Source organism: Aquarana catesbeiana, linkage group LG02 (assembly GCF_042186555.1).
Source record: "Aquarana catesbeiana isolate 2022-GZ linkage group LG02, ASM4218655v1, whole genome shotgun sequence".
In the NCBI taxonomy this organism is placed as follows: Eukaryota; Metazoa; Chordata; class Amphibia; order Anura; family Ranidae; genus Aquarana; species Aquarana catesbeiana.
Window position 1 is genome coordinate 801,451,202 of NC_133325.1, and position 23,869 is coordinate 801,475,070.

The window sequence follows — 23,869 nt, forward strand, 5'->3', positions numbered from 1 at the left end:
TATTTTTTTTTAGCAGAGACCCTAGAGAATAAAATGGCGATCGTTACAATTTGTATTTGCACAGCGGTCTTTCAAATGCAATTTTTTGGGAGGTTTTTTTTTCATGAACTTAAAAAAAAAAAAAAAAAAAGTAAAGTTAGCCCAATTTTTTTTATAATATGAAAGATGATGTTATGCTGAGAAAGTAGATACCTAACATGTCATGCTTTGAAATTGCGCCCACTTGTGGAATGACTAACTAAACTACGGTACTTAAAAATCTCCATAGCTGACGCTTTAAATTTTTTTTTTTTTACAGTTACCAGTTTAGAGTTACAGAGGACGTCTTGTGCTAGAATTATTGTTCTCACTCTAATGATTGCGGCGATACCTCACATGTGTGATTTGAACACTGTTTACATTTGCGGCCGCAACTTACGTATGTGTTCGCTTCTGCGCACGAGCTTAGAAGGATGGGGCGCTTTAAATTTTTTTTTTTTTTTTTTTTTTTTTACACTATCCCTTTCATTTTTTTTAATTTATTTATTTTTGTATCACTTTTATTTCTGTTACAATGTAACTTGTAACAGTAATAGGCGGTGACAGGTACTCTTTATGGAGGTATCTGAGATCTAGAAGACCCCAAATCCCTCCTTTGCACTTAAAAGCATTCAAAACGCCAAGTTTGCTTGTCATTTTTTAAAATCTGGCGCCATTAAGGCTCCAGTAAACCAGAAGTGATGTCATGACTTCGCTTCCGGGTTACTAGATCCGATCAAAGCCAATTTCAGCATTGTTCGGGTCTCCGGCCAGCCAGCGGAATGACGGCTGGTTGCTCGGGCCTCCTGGTGGGACGGGCGAGCCGCAGAAAGTGGTGGGAGGGACGTCCCCTCCCGCTCCTTGCAATAACAGCCGAACGGCTTCTTAGCCACATCGGTTATTACAAAAAAGCCGACCATCGGCTATAAGAAACTGTACCGGGGCGATGCCTGCAGCTGCATATAATCCCAGTAGAACCACATGAAGATGAAGGCGGCATATTTGTGTTACGTTGGCGTACAGTAAAGAGATTTTCCTCAGAATATTTCCTCCTCTGTTCAGTCATTCTCAGCCTATATTGTTAGACTTTTCCTCTCTTGTCAATTGTACTTTAATTCTTCTGGTCGAATGTTCGTATTACTAACGATAACACTTTTTTTCTAGTTTTGGGTGGAGTGAAAAGGGATTAGACCCCCTGTCAGGTTTTTATTTCTGTCTGTGTCCCTGTTAGGACAATTCACCCTCTGTTTGTCCTGGTGACCACGATCACTATTACCATTGTCCTCAACTATACACAACCAATGGAAATAACTCTTTTACAGAAAAATGTCTAAATATCCCTTCGGACAAAGTTATGGCCAAATTATTGGGCCCATAGCTAGAAGTGGAAAATTATTCTAGAGCAGTGCTTCTCAACCTCGGTCCTCAAGTACCCCCAACAGGCCATGTTTTCAGGTTGTCCTTTATCTTGCACGGGTGCTTTAAATCAGAGTCAATTGCTTGGTATTTTGGAAAGATATTTTATCTAAGAGAAATTCCCAAAATATGGCCTGCTGGGGGTACTTGAGGACCGAGGTTGAGAACCACAGCTCTAGAGCTCAACTGCATAAATAAAAGAGGAAATGAAGTGAAAATGATAAAATGTGATAACATCTATTACTGCTTTCTTAACCTCTTACCGACCAGCCGCCGCAGTTTTACTGCAGCAGCATGGCACGGCTGGGCAAAATGACGTTACCTTAGGTCGCTTCGCCTCTTGGCCACCCGGAGGCGATGCGAGTGCCCAGCGGGCGCGTGACAGAGCGAGAACCGGGATCTGCGTGTGTAAACACACAAATCCCGCTTCTTTCAGGGGAGTAGAGACAGATCGTGTGTTCATACTATGTATGAACATTGATCTCTCTCTCCTCCTAGACAGTCCCCTCCCCCCTACAGTAGGAACACACCCAGGGAACACAGTTAACCCCTTGATCGCCCCCCCCCCTAGTGTTAACCCCTTCCCTGCCAGTGACATTTATACAGTAATCAGAGCATTTTTATAGCACTGATCGCTGTATAATTGTCAATGGTCCCAAAAATGTGTCAAAAGTGTCCGATATGTACGCTGCAATATCGCAGTCCCGATAAAAATTGCTGATCGCCGCCATGACCAGTAGAAAAAAATAATAATAATAAAAATGCCATAAATCTATTCCCTATTTTGTAGACGCTATAACTTTTGCGAAAACCAATCAATATACGCTTATTGCGATTTTTTTTTTTTTTTTTTACCAATAATGTGTAGAAGAATACATATCAGCCTAAACTGAGGAAAAAAATAGTTTTTTTCGATTAAAAAATGTGGGATACCGTATTTATCGGCGTATAACACGCGCCGGCGTATAACACGCACCCCAAGTTTAGGAGGGAATTTTAAGGAAAAAAACTTTTAGGAGGGAAGTTTAAGGAAAAGAAACTTACATTAAAATGCCCATCAATGCAGCCTCATCAGTGTTCATCTGCAGCCTTGTTAGTGTCATTGCAGCCTTTTCAGTGTCAGTGCAGCCTTGTCAGTGCAGCCTTGTCCCCAGTGCAGCCTTATCAGTGCAGCTTTGTCCCCAGTGCAGCCTTGTCCCCAGTGCAGCCTTGTCAGTGCAGCCTTGTCCCCAGTGCAGCCTTATCAATGCAGCCTTGTCCCCAGTGCAGCCTTGTCAGTGCAGCCTTGTCCCCAGTGCAGCCTTATCAATGCAGCCTTGTCCCCAGTGCAGCCTTGTCCCTGCAGCCTTGTCCCCAGTGCAGCCTTGTCCCCAGTGTCCATGCCTCCTGCCGCCGCCACCATACACATGGTAGTAGTTTTAAATATGGCGCCGCAGAGTTCGGAGAGACTCGGCACCGGCGGAAGTGAACGAACGCGGCCGAGATACACATAGCCGAGGGTTCTCGGCTCTTTCCGGCGCCGCTCACAGTCCCGCCCAGTCCCGCCCTATGATGGACATAACACAGGTCCAATGGCGGGACTGGGCGTGACAGTGAGCGGCACCGGAAAGAGCCGAATACACCCGACTATGTGTATCTCGGCTCTGTGATTTCGGCGGCGCTCGTTCAGCACCGCCGAGTCCCTCCGAAGTCTGCGGCGCCATATTTGAAACTACTCGCTATGTAAATGTCGGCGGCGATCGCCGACATTCACATAGCGATAGCGGGGATCGGTGTATAACACGCACCCACGACTTTCCCCTGATTTTAAGGGGAAAAAAGTGCGTGTTATACGCCGATAAATACGGTATTTATTATAGCAAAAAGTAAAAAATATTGTTTTTTTTTTTTTTTTTCAAAATTGTCGCTCTTCTTTTGTTTATAGCGCAAAAATAAAAACCGCAGAGATGATGAAATACCACCAAAAGAAAAGACGTCAATTTTGTTTCGGTACAGCATCGCGCGACTGCGCAATCATCATGTAAAGCAACGCCGTGCCTTATCGCAAAAAGTGCTCTGGTCATTCAGCAGCCAAATCTTCCGGGGCTGAAGTAAAGAAAATCATCATAACTCTTCCCTCTAGAACAGACTCTGTGTGTTTCATCCAGGAGGACAAGTCACACCGCAGATTACTATGAAATTGCTTTTACAGGTGAGATTCTGAAGATTTATTGGAATTTTTTTAAACTTCTCTAAATGCTGATCATCCATTTCCTTTCTGAATACTGAATGTGATGAAACCACATAAACAAGGAGGATATCTGAAGATGTAGAGCAGGGGTCTCCAAACGTTTTAAATAGAAAGGGTCAGTTTACTGCCCTTTAGACCCTGGGGGGGGGGGGGTGGGGGTTCACTGTGACCTGTGGGAGTAGAAAATGGAACATAGAATTATAGAATAATGCCCCATTGATAGTGACAGTGAGAAGAATAATGTCCCATCTTTTGTGTCAGTGGAGGAATAGTTCCTCATCATTGCTGTCAGTGTAAGGAAGAGTGTCTCAGGGGCCAAGTAAAGGCAAGCAAAGGGCAGTATCAGGCCCCCCGGACCACAGTTTGGAGACCACTGATGTAGAGGTTCCGTAGGAAGGGTGGGACAGATTTTGGAATGATTGGAGTTTATTCACAGGAGGAGTTTCTTACCTTGAGGAGCAAAGTCTAACACTCCCTACGTGGTCATCGTGGACAATCTGTTTACCCAATGATCTTCCACTCTACAGATGTACAATGCTGTGAAAAAGTATTTGCCCCCTTTCTTATTTTTTTTGCATATTTGTCACACTTAAATGACTCAGATCATCAAACAAATTTTATTATTACACAAAGATAACCCGAGTAAATACAAAATGCAGTTTTTAAATGATGGTTTCATTTATTAAGGCAAAAAAGCTGTCCAAACCTGCCTGGCTTTATGTGAAAAAGTAATTGCCCCCTAAACCTAATAACTGGTTGTGCCATGCTTGGCGGCCACAACTGCAATCAAGCGTTTGCGATAACTGGCAATGAGTCTTTCACATTGCTGCGGAGCAATTTTGGCCCAACTCTTCTTTGCAGAATTGTTTTAATTCAGCCACCTTGGAGGGTTTTCCTGCATGAAGGGCCTGTGTAAGGTCAGGATACAGCATCTCAATCGGATTTAAGTCCGGGCTTTGACTAGGCCGCTCCAAAACCTAAATTTTGTTTGTTTGAACCATTTGGAGGTGGACTTGCTGTTGTGTTTCGGATCATTGTCCTGCTGCATAGCCCAAGTGCACTTGAGCTTGAGGTCAGGAACTGATGGCCGGACATTCTCCTTTAGGATTTTCTGATAGAGCTCAGAATTCATGGTTCCATCAATTATGGTAAGTCATCCAGGTCCTGAAGCTGCAAAGCAGCCCCAGACCATCACGCTACCACCACCATGTCTGTTGGTATGATGTTCTTGTTATGAAATGCTGTATTCGTTTTATGCCAGATGTAACGGGATGCACACCTTCTAAAAAGGTAAATTTTTGTCTCATCAGTCCACAGAATATTTGTCTAAAACTCTTGGGGATAATTAGGATGTTTTTTGGTAAATGTGAGATGAGCCTTTGTGTTCTTTTTGGTCAGCAGTGGCTTTGGCCTTGGAGCTTTCCAATGGATATCATTTTTGCCCAGTCTCTTTCTTATTGGTGAATCATGAACACTGACCTTACCTGAGGCAAGTGAGGCCTGCAGTTATTTAGATGTGGTTCTGGGTTCTTTTATGACCTCCTGGATGAGTTGTCGTTGTGCTCTTGGAGTCATTTTTGTAGGCCGGCCACTCCTGGGAAGGTTCACCACTGTTCCAAGTTTTCTCCATTTGTGGATAATGGCTCTCCCCGTGGTTCACTGGAGTTCCAAAGCCTTAGAAATGGCTTTGAAATCCTTCCTAGACTGATACAGGTACATAACTTTCTTTCTAATCTGTTCTTAAAAATAAATTAGAATTAATTCCGCGCTTAGGATATAGAGGTATGCAGCCTCCCCTAAATCGCACCCCCCAGAGGAGGGTGAGATAATACTATATAAAAGAAGGTAAGGGGTAAGTGGCGCTCCCTGGGAAAGATTTCCCTATATGAATGTGCAAACAAAATTAACACCTAATGTGTCGTGCTGAAAGCCACCTGAAAGCTAGAATCCCAGTATACAGTGGGGACGGAAAGTATTCTGACCCCCTTAAATTTTTCACGCTTAGTTATATTGCAGCCATTTGCTAAAATCATTTAAGTTCATTTTTTTTCCTCATTAATGTACACACAGCACCCCATATTGTACACACAACACCCCATATTGTACACACAGCCCCCCATATTGTACACACAGCACCCCATATTGTACACACAGCACCCCATATTATACACACAGCACCCCATATTGACAGAAAAACACAGAATTGTTGAAATTTTTGCAGATTTTTAAAAAAAGAAAAACTGAAATATCACATGGTCCTAAGTATTCAGACCCTTTGCTCAGTATTTAGTAGAAGCTCCTTTTGATCTAATACAGCCATGAGTCTTTGGGAAAGATGCAACAAGTTTTTCACACCTGGATTTGGTGATCCTCTGCCATTCCTCCTTGCAGATCCTCTCCAGTTCTGTCAGGTTGGATGGTAAACGTTGGTGGACGGCCATTTTTAGGTCTCTCCAGAGATGCTCAATTGGGTTTAAGTCAGGGCTCTGGCTGGGCCATTCAAGAACAGTCACGGAGTTGTTGTGAAGCCACTCCTTTGTTATTTTAGCTGTGTACTTAGGGTCATTGTCTTGTTGGAAGGTAAACCTTCGGCCCAGTCTGAGGTTCTGAGCACTCTGGAGAAGGTTTTCGTCCAGGATATCACTGTACTTGGCCACGTTCATCTTTCCCTCGATTGCAACCAGTCGTCCTGTCCCTGCAGCTGAAAAACACCCCCACAGCATGATGCTGCCACCACCATGCTTCACTATTGGGACTGTATTGGAGAGGTGATGAGCAGTGCCTGGTTTTCTCCACACATACCGCTTAGAATTAAGGCCAAAAAGTTCTATCTTGGTCTCATCAGACCAGAAAATCTTATTTCTCACCATCTTGGAGTCCTTCAGGTGTTTTTTTAGCAAACTCCATGCGGGCTTTCATGTGTCTTGCACTGAGGAGAGGCTTCCGTCAGGCCACTCTGCCATAAAGCCCCGACTGGTGGAGGGCTGCAGTGATTGTTGACTTTCTACAACTTTTTCCCATCTCCCGACTGCATCTCTGGAGCTCAGCCACAGTGATCTTTGGGTTCTTCTTTATTTCTCTCACCAAGGCTCTTCTCCCTCGATACCTCAGTTTGGCCGGACGGCCAGCTCTAGGAAGGGTTCTGGTCATCCCAAACATCTTCCATGTAAGGATTATGGAGGCCACTCTGCTCTTAGGAACCTTAAGTACAGCAGAAATTTTTTTGGAACCTTGGCCAGATCTGTGCCTTGCCAGAATTCTGTCTCTGAGCTCTTCAGGCAGTTCCTTTGACCTCATGATTCTCATTTGCTGTGACATGCACTGTGAGCTGTAAGGTCTTATATAGACAGGTGTGTGGCTTTCCTAATCAAGTCCAATCAGTATAATCAGTATAATCAAACACAGCTGGACTCAAATGAAGGTGTAGAACCATCTCAAGGATGATCAGAAGAAATGGACAGCACCTGAGTTAAATATATGAGTGTCACAGCAAAGGGTCTGAATACTTAGGACCATGTGATATTTCAGTTTTTCTTTTTTAAAAATCTGCAAAAATGTCAACAATTCTGTGTTTTTCTGTCAATATGGGGTGCTGTGTGTACAATATGGGGTGCTGTGTGTACAATATGGGGGGCTGTGTGTACAATATGGGGGGCTGTGTGTACAATATGGGGGGCTGTGTGTACAATATGAGGTGCTGTGTGTACAATATGGGGTGCTGTGTGTACAATATGGGGGGCTGTGTGTACAATATGGGGGGCTGTGTGTACAATATGGGGTGTTGTGTGTACAATATGGGGTGCTGTGTGTACAATATGGGGTGCTGTGTGTACAATATGGAGTGCTGTGTGTACAATATGGGGGGCTGTGTGTACAATATGGGGGGCTGTGTGTACAATATGGAGTGTTGTGTGTACAATATGGGGTGTTGTGTGTACAATATGGGGGGCTGTGTGTACAATATGGGGGGCTGTGTGTACAATATGGGGTGCTGTGTGTACAATATGGGGTGCTGTGTGTACATTAATGAGGAAAAAAAATGAACTTAAATGATTTTAGCAAATGGCTGCAATATAACTAAGCGTGAAAAATGTAAGGGGGTCTGAATACTTTCCGTCCCCACTGTAGGTGTGAAACAAAGATGCAAAAATATGCTTATATATATCACAAAACCATATACAGGTAGATTACATCAATTTGTGGTAATGTAAGCAATACCATTAATGTGATATATTCAAAATATTACAAGTATTATATATCCAGTGTTCTATTGAAAAAAAGAGAAGAAATGGGAACACCCAATTATTCCCCTGCTAACATCACGCATTTGTCTTGATAAACAAAACTAATAAATCCACGTGATAAGTGTTCATATCAATAAAAAAATATATGTATAAGTGTCAAAAAATGTTTTGAATGAAATAAACTTTCAAATAAACTGACAAGATTCTAAACCTGCTGTGGATGAGATGCCATGTAATACTCATACCACTCTCTCCTGTCGAGGAGGAATAACGCATGACCTTGAAACGTGGTGGTGACTGTTGGAATTTTTCAATCAGGACATTAAAATTCAGTTTTGAAAACAGCTTGGCGATCAAGAGAACACATATATTCAGCAACTGGAGAAAAACAAAATCATTAGGATTTGCCTGTGAACATGAAGGATAACATAGGAATATAAATAAGAGTACAGAAGACAACAGGATATGACCACAAGAAGCCGGTGCACCACCCCTTGGATTTGATGCTGGTTGCTGGGCTGAATGGAGGACCCATGTGGACACCTTGACCGGTTCCAGGAAGTCATCCATCCTTGTTGGTATATGCCCATTACCCCTGCAGGGGTACCAGGAGCTGGTGAGTGGGGACCCTTGAGGGGGATCACAGAAGTCACCGGTATTTGCTGAAGCAGAAATGTCACATTTTTCATGACCATTTTGCCAATTTGGAGCTTCACTTTTATTTTTATTTTTATGTAAAAAAAATTTTGACACTTATATATATATTTTTCACTGTGCAGTTTTTTTCATACATATATTTTTTATTGATATGGACACTTATCACGTGGATTTATTAGATTTGTTAATCAAGACAAATGCTTGATGTTAGCAGGGGAATAATTGGGTGTTTTTTCAATAGAACACTGGATATATAATATTTGTAATATTTTGAATATATCACATTAATGGTATTGCTTACATTGCCACATTACCACAAATTGATGTACTATCTACCTGTATATGGTTTTATGATATATATATACGCATATTTTTGCATCTTTGTTTCACACCTATACTGGGATTCTAGCTTTCAGGTGGCTTTCAGCACGACACATTAGAGGTTAATTTTGTTTGCACATTCACATAGGGAAATCTTACCCAAGGAGCGCCACTTACCAGTGGCGTAGCGTGGGTTGTCAGCAACCGGGGCAAGGCAAGTAATTTGCGCCCCCCCAACCTGCAGACTTTTAGTACTCCCCGAGTCCCTTCAAATACAATAGAACTGACCTACCTGATTCCTTTACTGACCATTACACACTACACTGACCACTATACTATACCGTCCACTACACTGAGAACTACACTGACCACTATACTACACCGTCCACTACACTGAGAACTACACTGACCACTATACTATACTGTCCACTACACTGAAAACTAGACTGTCCACTACACTACACTGACCACTATACTGTCCACTACACTGCACTGACCACTATACTATACTGTCCACTTTACTGACCATTACACTACACTGTCCACTATACTGACCACTACACTGAGAACTACACTGTCCACTAAACTATACTGTCCACTACACTATACTATACTGACGACTATACTACACTGAGAACTACACTACACTGACCACTATACTATACACTCCACTACACTGTCCACTACACTATACTGACCACTATACTGACCACTACACTGTTCACTACACTGACTGCTATACTGTCCACTACACTACACTGACCACTATACTGACTACTACACTATACTGTCCACTATACTGACCACTACACTGTCCACTATACTGACCACTACACTATACTGTCCACTATACTGACCACTACACTGAGAACTACACTACACTGACCACTATACTGTGCACTACACTACACTGACCACTGTACTACACTGTGCACTACACTACACTGACCACTATACTACACTGTCCACTACACTACACTGACCACTATACTGACCACTACATTATACTGACCACTATACTACACTGACCACTATACTACACTGACCACTATACTACACTACAATGACCACTATACTACACTGTCCACTACACTAAATTGACCACTATACTGACCACTACACTATACTAACCACAATACTACACTGTACACTATACTGTCCTGCCTAGTCTTCCTATACTGACACTACATATACGGCGCCTGTCTCTCCCCCCCCCCCCCGTGTTTATCCATTCCTTACCTTCTTGTCTTGCATCGGTCTGGAGGATAGGAGGAGGAGGAGAAGACAGCGGCCCTGGCGGCTCACACTCTCCAGTGCTCGTCTCCCCCGCGCTCCGGCCAGCATGTTCATTGTTTCTCGGTGCACTGTGATTGGGCGTATGGGGGTCATGTGCGGAGGCGGGACTTCAGGAGCAACCGTGATCGCGGATAGGCCAGCCCCACGCCGCACATGACCCCCATACGCCCAATCACAGGGCGCCAGACACTGAACATGGCGGCCGGAGCGCGGGGGACACAGGAAATTAAATTAGGAGAAGGCAGCCAGTAGTGACACTACTGGCACGAAATTGCGCCCCCCTAAATGTCGCACCCTGGGCCACGGCACCCCCCATGCTACGCCACTGCCATTTACCCCTTACCCCTTTTATATTCTAATCTGTTCTTGATTTCTTTTAGATTGTGGCATGATGTGTGGCTTTTTGTGATCTGTTAGCATGCTTCACTTTGTCAGACAGCTTCTGTTCATGGGATTTGTTGATTCAACAGGTCTGGCAGTAATCAGGCCTGGGTGTGGCAAGTGAAATTTAACTCTGCTTTCCAAAAAATTGTGGTTATCACAGTTCACTCATGATTCAACATGGGATGGGGGCAATTACTTTTTCACATAGGGCCAGGCAGGCTTGAACAGCTATTTTCCCTTTAATAAATGAAATAATAATTTAAAAACTGCATATTGGATTTACTCGGGTTATCATTGTGTAATATTAAAATTTGTTTGACGAAGTATGAAAAATATGCAAAAAAATAAAAATCAGGAAGGGGGAGAGAGGAGCATCTGGAATTGACCTACCTCAATACAGGTAGTAGGGCTCCATGGACAACTGAAAAAAGGAGGCAACTACAATCTGACTATAGGTGGCAGACTTGTGTCTCTCGCTGATGGTGTAGTCTTGCCTCAGGACATAAGAACCATAGAAAGTTCAGCTTGCATTAGCGAGCCTCTCAATTGGTTTTGTGGGACAGACTCCTCAGGGGAGTAAACTTCAGACTTGCCCCACTACAGATGGTTCATGTCAAATATGAAATGAGGGCAATTTACCAAATCATCAGACAGATACAGAGTTGAGGACAGGCCAAAGGTCGAGGTGGGTAGCAGGCAGATGTTGGTAAACACGAACAGGTAATGTCCTAACCAAGATAATCAGACGGCAGGGTGGCAGGAATCTGGAGAAGGGTACTGGGCACAGGATGGAAGAACAAGGTGCAGGATACAGAGGAAGCACCAGGGCTCAGGAACACTAGAAACCTGTTTTCAGGGTTGAAGGTGCCTGATGCTCTGGTATGTAGGTGCCAGGGGAAGGTACAGGAACACCGTCCATCCCCACTTCCTAACAGAGCAGCAAAAGAAGTGAGCAACCTTGATGGCCATGCATACAGGAGATTTTATCTGCCCCGGGTCTGCATGGACTGGTTCTGTCTTTGTCTATAGACAACTTCCTGATCCAACGATCCTCATTGTAAGCTCTGTGCAACGCACAAGTCTTTATTCTGGTTTATAACCGTGACACCCTGCACTGTGTAAAATCATTACAGGAAGATACTGTATGTGTATATTTGGATAGTCTTTATTAAGCATTTGGTATCACTACAATGACTGTTGTAACATTTTTATGTTGTAGGTTGCATTGGTAACCTACATAAATTTCCTGCACGCTCAGCCCACAGGTAAGTGGCTATTTTAAGTCCTTAAAGTATATTTCCAAATGTCATATCCAGTTGCAGCTGGTGCTCAATATTTTGGGGGGGAGGGAGGGCTAACAAACCTGCCCCCCTCACTTGCATATCCACCCCCCTCATAACCCCCACTACCCCGTGGGAGAGAGACGGGAAGGTGGCGATCGGACATTGGGCCATGATCGGAGGTTGTGCGAGATCCTGGAAGCTGCCCCTGGCCCCCTTGCTCACACTAGCACAACCCCCGCCCCCCAGGCGGGACGGATGGGAAGGCAGCCATCCATGCCCTTACCTTAGGAGGTGGTGCTGGATCCGGGGTAGGGCTCCTGAAAGCTGCCCCTCCACCTGCTGCAGCTTGCCAAGGGAAGAGCCGGGCCACTGCTTCTCTTCCAGCTGAGACCCGATTGGCTGGAAATCCTAAATCTCCCTCGCCAATCGGGTCTCAGGACCCGCTTCCTGCTTCAGGAGAAGCAGGAAGAAAATAGCAAATATTATTTCGCTATTGTCACACAACTGGGTTGACTCAGGGCGCAGTGCTCTGCCCCCCCGAGCCCACCCTTTCTTGAAGCCAATTGGAGCCTCAGGCTCTAATCACGTGCTTCAAAAAAGAAAAAAAACCCCATTGAACTCCGTGTGTCCAGCGCCCTGCATATAGATTAGGGGCAAGGCGCATGGCTGGTCATATCTATTCTCAAGCATACTCATTACAGAGATAGTTTTGGGCTATAACTCGATGTAAATGAATCCCTGGACAGTTGAATGGGAGTTACACCCCAATCACACTTGTGTGACTTGTCATACGACTTTGGACATTAAAGTCACATGACAAGTTGTTTCTCATGTTTTCCTATGATAACCATTCATGTATGTGCGACTTAAAGTAGTTCATGCACTACTTTTGTCTGACTTTCATGCAAATTGAGGGCCATAGACTTCAATGTTAACCCTCAAAAGTTGTATGAAAGTTATACCTGAATGTTTTACATGTAACAGTGGGGTCCGACTTTGCAGAGAGACAACAAGTCACATCCAAGTTGCCCAAATGCGCGCAACTATGGAATCCAGTCCGGGCCAAGTATGTTCCTTACTGGAACTGTCTGTCCAATACTTAGGCCCCATTTACACATGTGCGAATTGTCATGGACCCCAAAGTCGCAAGACAACTCGCACCCCATGTTTTCCTATGAGTTCATATCTATGCGACTTAGAGTTACCTGAATGAGAGCATAGCAACCAACAAGGACAATGAAGGCAAACGCCTTAGAGGAGCTGTGAAAACAAAGTGCAGCAAGAGCTCTGGACAGAGAGGAGAAGCAGCCAGAATAACATAGTCAACCAATGTGCCTGGAGTGCTGGTTTTGCTGCCCCAGGGACAGGATGACCCAAAACCATCAATGCCATGCCAGGCAAGTATGTTGGTCTGTCAAATATATGATCGAAAGTGTTTTATTATATGTTTCATAAATACAAAAAAATATACCTGTTGGTCCTGCCATAAATCCGTAAATCCAATATTATCCAAATATTGAGAAGAGCAGGGGGTGTTCTTTAGTCCTGTCCTGTTTATGTTCTCCTAATTCAGTAAGGTGAGTGGGTGTTGTCACCCTAAGACAGGTCACCAGGTGAAAATAACGGTCTGAAAAAGGCCTGAAAAAAAAGAAAACCAATGCAGCCACCATGCCTAAGCACTGATGAGCTGCAATATATGGCATTTTTGTTCTCTGCTTAGAGTCATCAAGATTTGATTAGTTTATGTGTAAAGTATAACCCAAAGGAACCGATCAGAATTCATCCTGCTCTTGTGTGGCTTTAGTTAATTAAAATATATCTATGCTAAAAACTTTTTTTTTTTAAGTTATGAATTGAGTGGGGACGATTGAAACTCCTGTCACGTTTTACAGCAGTTCCGTTGGAGAGATTCACTTCCTGTGTGGACAATAGGTTGTCCCCAGGACAGGAAGTGAGGGTAAATCTCCTGGGAGTCCTGGTCAGCAGAAAACCCTGACAGGGGTTCTAACCTTTTACCAATCTTTCCAACAACAAGATAAAAAAGTTTTGCCTTTTTAGATCTCTTTTAAATTCTAATTGGTTGCCATGTGTTACGGCACTTTCAGCTAATGCTGTACCTATGCACCAATGAGCACAATGCTGTCTATGGCTTTGGATAGAAGACTTTTGTATCTTCAGATTAGTACCACATTGTGTCCTTCCTATAGGCTAAGTTCCAGTCAGATGATAAGAGGCTACACCTTGAATCAATGTTTCTATTGATTCATGAAAATGCTTAATTGTGCAGATTGTTACATACAGTATATCTGGACGGTTCTGAGGAAATATAGATTTCCTTCCTGATTTGTTGTTTGATTCATCATCTATTTCCCTAATGTGTGGTAATGAGGGAATTATTTTTCTAAAATTCCAAAGGATAATAAATCTAATGACGCTTTTTGTAAGAAGTGGAATTTCAGTTTGTTGGTAGACATAGGCGTGCGCACAGGGTGTGCCGGGGGTGCCTAGGCACACCCTAATCCACCCCCCATGTGCATTAGCATTATCCAGGTGCAACACCAGGTGGGGTGCCAGTAGCCAGTGCAAATGCCCCCATTATATTAAAGGCTATATTCAACTTTAGGAACACGTTACACCTTTATTTAGGGTGTAACATAATATGCTCCCAATCAACTGCCTGCCACCACCAGAGCCTCTTCCGTTTAGGGGTACACACCCTAATGTAATAGGCTGCGCACACCTATGTTGGTAGATGCTGTTAAACTGAATCACTGACTGACTTTTTTTTATCTCTCTGGAATTAGGAAGACTTTTCTATTATAGCTTCCACTTCTGCAATTCCAACCGACAAAGGAGACAGAAACTACTCATTTTTTGCAATATAGAGAAGGCAGTGACATCACTGTAATGCCACCTCCACCCCAGGACAATATCCTTTCTGGCCACAACCATACACCCTTTCTGGCCACAACCATACACCCTTTCTGGCCACAACCATACACCCTTTCTGGCCACAACCATACACCCTTTCTGGCCACAACCATACACCCTTTCTGGCCACCACCATACACCCTTTCTGGCCACCACCATACACCCTTTCTGGCCACCACCATACACCCTTTCTGGCCACCATACAGCCTTTCTGTCCACCAGACAACACTCTTCCTGGCCACCATACACTCTTCCTGGCCACCATACACTCTTCCTGGCCACCATACACTCTTCCTGGCCACCATACATTCTTCCTGGCCACCATACACTCTTCCTGGACACCATACACCCTTTCTGGTTGCCAAGCAATATCCTTTCTGGCCACCATAAACCCTTTCTGGCCATCAGGCAATATCCCTCTTGGCCATAGAAAAATTTACTTCCTGACAACTGTATAATATCCTTCCTGGCCACTGGATATTATTCTTCTTGGACACAGGCCAATATCTTTTCTGACCACCAGACAATATCCCTCTTGGACACAGAACAATTTACTTCCTGACCACTGCATAAAATCCTTCCTGGCCACAGGACAATATCCTGAATCTCCACCATTTTCAAGGAATCGGCCAGGCAGAATTCAAATCCTTCCCTCTGTTGTCTGGTTGTGTATTACACGTCCTTTATGTGTGGGTTGTTGATTCAGCCACTACGGTTTGATACAAAATTGAAAATGATCATATATATATATATATTGTATGTACACATTTCTTAGTGTTATAACAGAAAAAATACTAGTCATTACACAATGTAACAAATGGAGATCATGTGAGAGATATCCAGAATGAGGCTGATTGTATGAAGGATTCATTTTTAGCAAATATTTCTGTTGTCCTCTACAGATAAGACTGACGTGGTTGCTTCTCTCAATGCCACTGTCACCCTCCGGTGCTCGTTTCCCTTCATACGTGGGCAGGAAGGTCTGTCAGTGGTCTGGGAGAAGAATGATCAGGATGGAAGATGGCTGATTGCACACAAGTTTACAGAAGGCCAGAATGATCTCAAAGAACAAGATATAAGCTACACGGGACGCACAGAATTGTCTGAAGATTTCTCCTATGGAAGAGTGGACCTGACACTGCGAGAGGTCACCTTCAATGACAATGGAACTTATTTCTGCAGAGCAGCCAATAGAAAAGGTCACGGGGACAAGCAGGTGGACCTAACCATAGACAGTAAGTTCTGCTCCACCTAGCCTTTGGCCTAAAATACAGAGCTTTTCTAGCTTCCCATTTCATCAACTCTATACTGTCATATATGGCTGCGGATTGTGGGCCCACCATGCAGCCTGCACATATGATAGTGGTGTGTTTAAGTCGCAGTATTCACCAGAGCACCCTGATGTGATAGGCAGAACAGCTCCCAGGTTTCGGCCCTCAAATGCACCCTTGCATGCTACAGCTGACCAGTTATCACAAAGGAAGTAGGGATCTTGGAGGTACTGAGGTACTTAACACACAGGAGTGCACTATGAAATATAACATCTGCATACATGACACACACAACAGATAGAACTAAAGGTTCCAGCATTCACACACATACACGAGTATCTCTCTAAAATCGCTTACATTTTTCCCATTTGTACACAACACATGCATATCATTCTCTCACTTTGTATTAAGTCTTTCATATTTCCCTGCTTAAATTCTGCTTTCCTTATTTTGTTCTGATATCCTTTGCATCCCAAGTATTGTAATCCCATACTTCACATACTCTAGCTTCTATGATTCTATGATCAGACGGGCAGCCATAGTGCTCATCCTATCTTCCCTCTCTGACAACATATACAGTATTCTGTTTTTACTTTACTAGTTGTAGTGCCTGACCCCAAATTCATCCCACAACTTAACATCCAAATGTCCCTTTCTTTCTAGTATTAATTGTCACCCTTGATCCATCCTGCTCACATAGATAGCTTTTTCTCCAGCTGTTTATTCTGCATGATTCTTAGTCCCTGTGGACTTTGGGGGTAACCCAGTTACTCATTGTGGATCCCTGTCCACTTTAATCACTTTATCTAGGGACTCAGTATAGGCGGACCTGCAGCTTCAGATCATATATTTTATAGCGCTCCTCTTGAGCTGGGCATTTTTGAGGGTCTCTTACCCTTCATTCCCTTACTTAATTTAAAGTGGATATAAACCCAATTTTTTTTTTTATGTCATAAGGTAGAGTATAAGATTTCCTATCATTTGAGCCCAGTCTTGCCACAAAGAGTTAATCCATCACTGAGCCATTCCTCTTTTATTGTTCAGTGAGATAAATCTTGACAAACAGAGAAAAAATTTGTCAAATCCTCCCCCTTGCTGTGAGTGACAGGTGATTTACATCTCATGCACTAGCCTAAGACACAGGCATTATTTTTTAATTCCCTCCCACTCCTTTCTTCTGCTGCTCTGCCAGGATTGGATGTTCCACACCTCAGCATAATTTGGCATGCTGAAGTCATGTGGTTACTTTCCTGTCTTTTCACTGGATGTTAGAGATCATAGCAGAAGTTCAGTGTCAGAAATACACAGGAGAAAATGCATATTGACAAGGGGAGTGTAGATGTGGGCGGGGAGTGTAGAGGTGGGCGGGGAGTCTACTGACATCATGACTCCACCCACCGAGCTCCAGACAACAGACCCACCCACAGAATATGCAGTTTTTCGGGTCTAATAACAGACAGAGGGGAGACATTTGACAGGTAAAGATATATGCAGGAGGCGTGTCTATCCTTATAGATAACCCCTATGGCAGGAGTTTAGAAAGGATGACATTGGGTTTACATCCACTTTAATGTCCATAATGACTGGCCAGTCTTCTCTACGTGTGCCTATACCCTCTTGCCTCTAAACTACTTTATCTAGCAGATGTACTACATATACCTGTGAACAGCACTATTCTTCCCTTATCTATAACACTCCTATGGACAATAGACAGGGACAACATAACATATAACCACCAATCAATACAGTTCGATTAAGGGGAGTAAAATAGGTACCCTTTGTCCAGAAAATGCCTTACTGATCAAGGAAGTCTGATAACTCAAATGTAAGCAAAAGGCTTACCTCAGCCGGCTGATTATCAGAAATTCCCGGATCGTCTCAAGCTCCTCGTTTCGGATTCTCAGGGTCACCTGTAAAGTCCCTCCTAAGCAAAGCTCGACATCTGACATGGAAATTTATAGATAGGCCACTCCTATCCTCATATTGATTAGTGGTTCCAAATTAATAATAACTACTGCAGTAGGGAACAGACACAAAAGATACACTCTGCATCTTTCCAAATAACTGTTCTGCTTTATTATGACACAATTGAAGGTTTTTATACACATGATTACGTAGGTATCACATTAATATTACAATTGTACATTTATGGTAACAAGGGGCGAACATAGGCAGACTAACTCTAATCAGGACTCGAAAGAATGCAAACATGTAATGAAAACATTATTAGTGCTGTGTGCACAGTGAGGGCAGTGTGCGATGCATACAAAATAGAATACAATTATTTACAGAACTTACAAGTTTCCTTTACAATCTCCTTTGACCCCGTCCTTTGTGCTCTCATGAAAGAATGTAGCTGGGATGAGTAATCAGTGATAGGCTGGAAGGACACCATGCCAATTTCAGTTTTTTAGACAAAACATTTATAACAAAATGTGCCGGGTTAATTAATCTAATGATAAACAATGTGATCACAATTATTTTGAATCTGTTTTCCAAACATGGTAAAATGAAGGTTACATTTAACTGTGTATTACACAAATTGAATATCCTTTGATAGTGGAAACAGTGCATTTAAAAAAGGGGATCTAAGTAAAATGTCCTCCTTTAAGGAAATATATCTGTGGATATATGTTATTTATTATTATTGTGATATTGAGATAATCACTTGAGTATTCATTTCTAATATGAGTTTAACAATTTTATTAATAATATAGATATACCGTATTTATCGGCGTATAACACGCGCCGGCGTATAACACGCACCCCAAGTTTAGGAGGGAATTTTAAGAAAAAAAACTTTTAGGAGTAAAGTTTAAGGAAGAAAAACTTACATTAAAATGCCCATCAATGCAGCGTTATCGGTGTCCATCTGCAGCCTTTTCAGTGTCAGTGCAGCCTTGCTCCAGTGTCTATTGCAGCCTTGTCAGTGTAGCTTTGCCCCAGTGCAGAATTGTCAGTGCAGCCTTGCCCCAGTGTCCATTGCAGCCTTGTCAGTGCAGCTTTGCCCCAGTGCAGCCTTGTCAGTGCAGCCATGTTAGTGCAGCTTTGCCCCAGTGCAGCTTTGCCCCAGTGCAGCCTTGCCCCAGTGCAGCTTTGTGGGATCGCCGCAATCCCTGCCGACATACACTGCCGTGTGTAAATTCAAATATGGCGCCGAGACTGCAGGGACTTGGCAGAGCCGAGATACACATACCCGAGAGTCCTCGGCTTTTCTCGGTGCCGCTTACAGTCCCGCCCTATAGGCGGGACTGTAAGCGGCGCCGAGAAAAGCCGAGGACTCTCGGGTATGTGTATCTCGGCTCCACCGAGTCCCTGCAGTCTCGGCGCCATATTTGAATTTACACACGGTTGTGTATGTCGGCGGCGATCGCGGCAATCGCCACGATCGCTCTGATCACACAAAATTGGGGGGGGGGGTCGGCCTATAACACGCACCCACGATTTTCCCCTGATTTTCAGGGGGAAAAAGTGCGTGTTATATGCCGATAAATATGGTATTGTAACTGGTTTAGACAATCTTTGGTTGGAAATTAAATCCAGGTTATTGGGGAAATTTGTAAGATGGGATTAGTTTAGATTAAGATAACAATTTTGTAATTTCACATTTATACAATAGACCCTTATTGAGTGAAAAAAAAAAGATTAAGATGAGGTTGTTAATTGGAATACAGATGCCATAATAGTTAACAAAGCCAAGATGGATGGGATACATGAGAAGTTTTTCTACAAAAATGAAATCTAAAGTTCTGATAATAACTTGATGTGTGGTCCATGATGTGAGAGTAATCATAAATAACATTTAAATATAACAGACCCATCACATCAAGTCCACACACCCTGTTAGGATAGATGCCACCTGCAGCCAGTTGTATAGTTTTTGATGTGGCTGAGAGCTTTCTGTTCTGTCATATGCATGTAGCGCAGGGGTCGTGACCAAGTTATCATGCTAAATAATGTGTTGTTCCTTAAGTAAGAGTTTGGCTCCCTCTAGTGACCTTTTAATGCTGTAAAGACTTTTCTTTTAATTCTTGAGAAAACAAGCGCTGCAAAGCATTAGGTGAGTTGTGGTTTAATGAGAAAGAAACTACTGACCCACAATGCCCAGTTCACTGACCCACAAGGCCAAGTCACAGAACAACCTGCTGGGTAAGGTGAAAAAAGGAACAGCATGGCCATGCTTTTCGCTCTCTTGGGACGCCATTCAATACCTGCCTGCAATGAGGTCCGTGTGTGTGGCCGGGAGACTGCGACCTGAGAGGCGCGGAGCAGAATTGATCGGCCTTTGAGGGGTTCCAGAGCACAGCCAGCTGGATCAGCGTGCAGACGGATCTGAGGACCCAAGATTTCTGAAGGTTGCCTGCATTCCAGCCACCAGCCACAAGAAAAGAGCGGTGCGGTGTAACGGCGCCAGTTTGGATCGGACTGAGATACCAGGGAAGGAGCCTTACAAGCATCTTGACCTGTTGTGGTGCGCGGGCACTTGCCCAGATCAGTAGAGTGCACTGTTACTGTGTGATTTGCTTACAGACTGCTGGTGAGACCTGTAGTCCCACAGAAGTAATCTCACTTATTCACAGGCCATATGCAGTGGAACTTTAACATTTGTTTCTCTATACTATAAAGTACATGCAAAATTACACTCACTGCTAAGGAGGAAGTGATATAAGGGCCTTATATTTACAAGTACAGTGGAACCTCGGCTTACGAGCATATTCCGTTCCAGGAGTATGCTCGTAATCCAAAGTACTCACATATCAAAGCGAGTTTTCCCATTGATGTCAATGGAAACTAATTTATAATTTGTTCCGCATTGACTTCAATGGGATGCAATACCGCATGCGGCCAGAGGCGGGGGGCGCCGGAGAGCCTCGGAAATGGCCGAAAAGGCTCGAACACACTTCTGCTGACCTCGGCAAACCTCGGAAAGACTCCGTTCACGAGCCTTTCCGAGGTCAGCCGAACTGTCCTCGGGCCTTTCTGTGCATTTCCGAACGCCCACGATCGGCGCTGTTCGGCTCTGGCGCCCCCCCCCCCCACCTCAGGCCAAAGGCAGTACTGCACATCGCTTTTGGCCTGAATCCTGCTCGTTTTGCGAGACAACACTCGCAAACCAAGTTAGGATTTTTAGAAATAAAAACCGAGGTTCCACTGTACACAATTATCAGCACCTCCTTATTAAACAGTTGTTCTCTACGTGTTTCCCGTTCGGATTTACAAATACTGCAGTCTATTATCATAAGCTAGCGAAGACTCTGAAGACAAGGAACTTTTATCACCACTTACTTTGCATCTGGAACATTGCATTACCACCTAGGGGGAGCCCTTGACTACAGGACATAAATATATTGTATTGTGCTGTTGCATGTGCATAGCATTGTACTGAAGTATCGGGATGTGTGTGTGCTCGGAGGTTTCAGTGGGAAGGTGCTCAATGTAGCTGTTGAATAATATTGAGTACCTGTCCTACTGTGCACCTGTTTGCATATGCTATCTATGGTGATTCTTGAATACAGTTTCACATTCACATTGACTGTTATATTGACATTTACTGTCTCTGAGTTATCACACTGTTCATTCTGTTAAACTTCTATCTCAGTAAACTTTCAGATGGTTAATTGATACCATGTGTGAGTATCTATTTTTATTACAGCTGGTGCAGTGACGGGTACCAAGGTCACGGTAAATGTACTGTATGGTGTATTTTTGCTGTTGTTCTCTATATTGCTGGGTCTTACATTAATATCATCATACAGGTGTGCCAGAGGGGCTGAGACTGTTCCTGGGGTTGATAGGCAGGGTGCAGGATTGAACATTTATCAGCAGCTCCTATGGGGGTTAGTGCTACATACACATTGTTGGTCCTTTTGTTTTTATTTATTTTTATTTTTGAAATCCAGAGCAGAATGTGTGGGTTGTGAAATGATGTGCCCCTTTACCTTGTAAATGCCGTGGTATAAGCAGAAGAATATTTTGGATTTATTGGACATCTCTGCATGACCGCAATGTATTGTTATCATTTAATATGTTATGACATCAGGAAAATAATGTCAGATGGAAACTAAGGACTTGTGTTATCTAGCTAAAACTAACAACAGAGCAAGCAATAAGAAATTATAATATTGCCATGAAAAGGTTGTCTTTTTGAATTATAAAACTGGAGTTCTTACACAAACAGCATGATAGAAAACAAGCCATTGTAATATATTAATGCAAGCAGGACCCAGTAATGAAGGGTTCACCCCGATATATCAGAGCTGTAGCTTTATGCAAAGGTGCTATTAGACAAAGTTACAGAGATTATTTTGGTCAAACATAAAATTTTTAATGGTCCCACATTCTGCGCAGAAAAATATACAACTAACTAAATGTTTGTCTAATGAAAGGTTCAAAATATGAATTTGTTTTGGTACAAATCTAACAATGAAAAATGCGTATATTTGTATCCAGCCATCTTATTGCCTCTATTGGAGGAGGCTGGAGACAAAGGAAAACCACATGTGTTACATTGATGATGTAGGAATCAGCTGATGTGAGCCCAGTGCAGTATACACTTCTCAATAACGGTTTATCGATCCAGGTATTTCATTTTTTGTAGAGTTATTCCCGGTTTTATACTGAGTATGCAGTTTATCACCCAGAAGGATACCTGTAAGAGGTACCTAAGAGATATCTGTATTCAGAGTCATTGGATCCTTTTTCCCCAGCTCAAGAAGCAGAGCTTCATGTTTTAGCAAAGCCTGTGAGCTATAAAAAGAATATATATATTCATATAGATAGTCGAGATATAAAGAGCTTTTGGTTCCATTTGAAGAGCCAGAAGTTTGTTTTTACTTCGGCAGGTAAACCAACCAAGCATGCTAAGTTATTTTGATCGGCTATTTTCAGCCTTCCAGGTTCTTGCTGAGGTAGCCATACTAACAATAAAACTCACACATGGAAGCAGATCAGGCGACTAAGGATGCTGCATTTACAGCCCCGGACACTTGATGGGTCTGTGCAACTCACAGATTCTACCCTAGTTCTGGCCCAGTATAGCTGGTATTAATAATTCAACTTTAAGGACCCCAGAACGAGAAGAACAAGTGGTCCACAGGGGGCAACTTCTTATGAAACAGGACTTTGGAAAAATGTGATCATTTATGTCTGTCAGCCACTCTTTTCCCTCCAGCTTGACACATGGACCGTGTCATCAGTCACAAGCAGTTATGGCTGCCTTAGTAAATGAGCGTGGGATAGAGCCAGGGTTCTCCACAGTTGTTTTTATAACATACCACTTCTTGTTTTACCTATATCCTATATACCTGTATATATCCAATTGCCCAAATCAGGATCTTACAAGTATGCATTTTGTCTGTATGGACATGTTTTCTGGATGTCCAGTGGCAAATTCTACTGCAAAGGCCACAGTAAAAAGTGTTATCAGAAGTAGTTTGTAAGTACAGAGTGCAGAATCTACAGAGAGTAATAGAGGAAATCATTTTATAGGAGAGTCCTTACTAGAAGTTTTGAGGTTTTATTTTTACACTCCCTACTGTACAATGTAGCAGAAAAAAGAGTAAGAAACTAGAAAACTTTTGCCTGAATGTTTTCTTCTATTTTATCAAGCCTCTAAGGGGATGTTGGACTCTCTCCCTATGGGATTTGGTTTGGGAGTGTGTTACTCACTTTCTTATATTTTGATTCAGCAGCTGAAGTCCTCCATTCGGATCTCACAGAGAGAATGTTGCTGATCTTTTAAGGTTTTTGACAAACTCATTTATGTGTTTTCTCCCCAATTCTAGATCCCAAAAGTTTGGAAGGATCTAAAAAGCAAGT

General features: G+C 43.1%; 1 protein-coding gene across 3 annotated transcripts in view; it reads left to right on the top strand.

The window, feature by feature from the left end:
• The window catches only part of LOC141129483 (CD276 antigen-like), a 493,387-nt gene that overhangs the window by 366,372 nt on the left and 103,146 nt on the right, over nucleotides 1–23,869 (top strand). For all 3 annotated transcript variants that reach the window (XM_073617540.1, XM_073617539.1, XM_073617538.1), the window contains exons 2-4: nucleotides 3,359–3,625; nucleotides 11,786–11,831; nucleotides 15,683–16,015. In XM_073617540.1, coding sequence (XP_073473641.1) covers nucleotides 3,608–3,625; nucleotides 11,786–11,831; nucleotides 15,683–16,015 — 397 coding nt within the window. In that variant the 5' untranslated portion in view covers nucleotides 3,359–3,607. The remainder of the gene's footprint in view (nucleotides 1–3,358; nucleotides 3,626–11,785; nucleotides 11,832–15,682; nucleotides 16,016–23,869) is intronic.